General features: G+C 32.4%; 1 protein-coding gene across 1 annotated transcript in view; it reads left to right on the top strand.

Moving 5' to 3' along the window:
* LOC108693699 (DDB1- and CUL4-associated factor 8) overlaps positions 1 to 352 on the top strand; it is a 3,832-nt gene that overhangs the window by 1,617 nt on the left and 1,863 nt on the right. The window contains exon 4 of the mRNA XM_018202761.1: positions 108 to 325. Within this exon, the coding sequence (XP_018058250.1) occupies positions 108 to 325 (218 nt within the window). The remainder of the gene's footprint in view (positions 1 to 107; positions 326 to 352) is intronic.

The raw sequence follows: 352 nt of genomic DNA, 5'->3' as shown, positions 1-352 counted from the left end.
ATATATATAGTAAATATATATATATAGTTAAAAAAAATCTTTCTTGGTGGAGAATATTTTGGAATGTAGCTTAATTAGTTTTCCTAATTTATAATTGTATGAGCTAGGCGAAGTGGCTGCCACTGGAAAATTTTATGGTTTTTTCTGATGAAGATGGTGGGTTATGTTTGTTGGATATTGAAAACGACACAGCGAAGAAATTGATGATGCAATATGGAAAGTTGTACAAAATGGCTGTGCATCCTGAAACACCTCATGTAATCCTTTCAGCTGGAAGTGATTCAAAAGTGTTATCCATAGATATCCGGGAAAGCAAACCAAAAGAGTGAGTAATCACAATTAAAAAGTTCAA

This window comes from Atta colombica, unplaced genomic scaffold, assembly GCF_001594045.1.
Source record: "Atta colombica isolate Treedump-2 unplaced genomic scaffold, Acol1.0 scaffold96, whole genome shotgun sequence".
NCBI lineage: Eukaryota > Metazoa > Arthropoda > Insecta > Hymenoptera > Formicidae > Atta > Atta colombica.
Note: the sequence above shows the minus strand (reverse complement) of the source record. Positions and strands in the feature narration are given on the sequence as shown.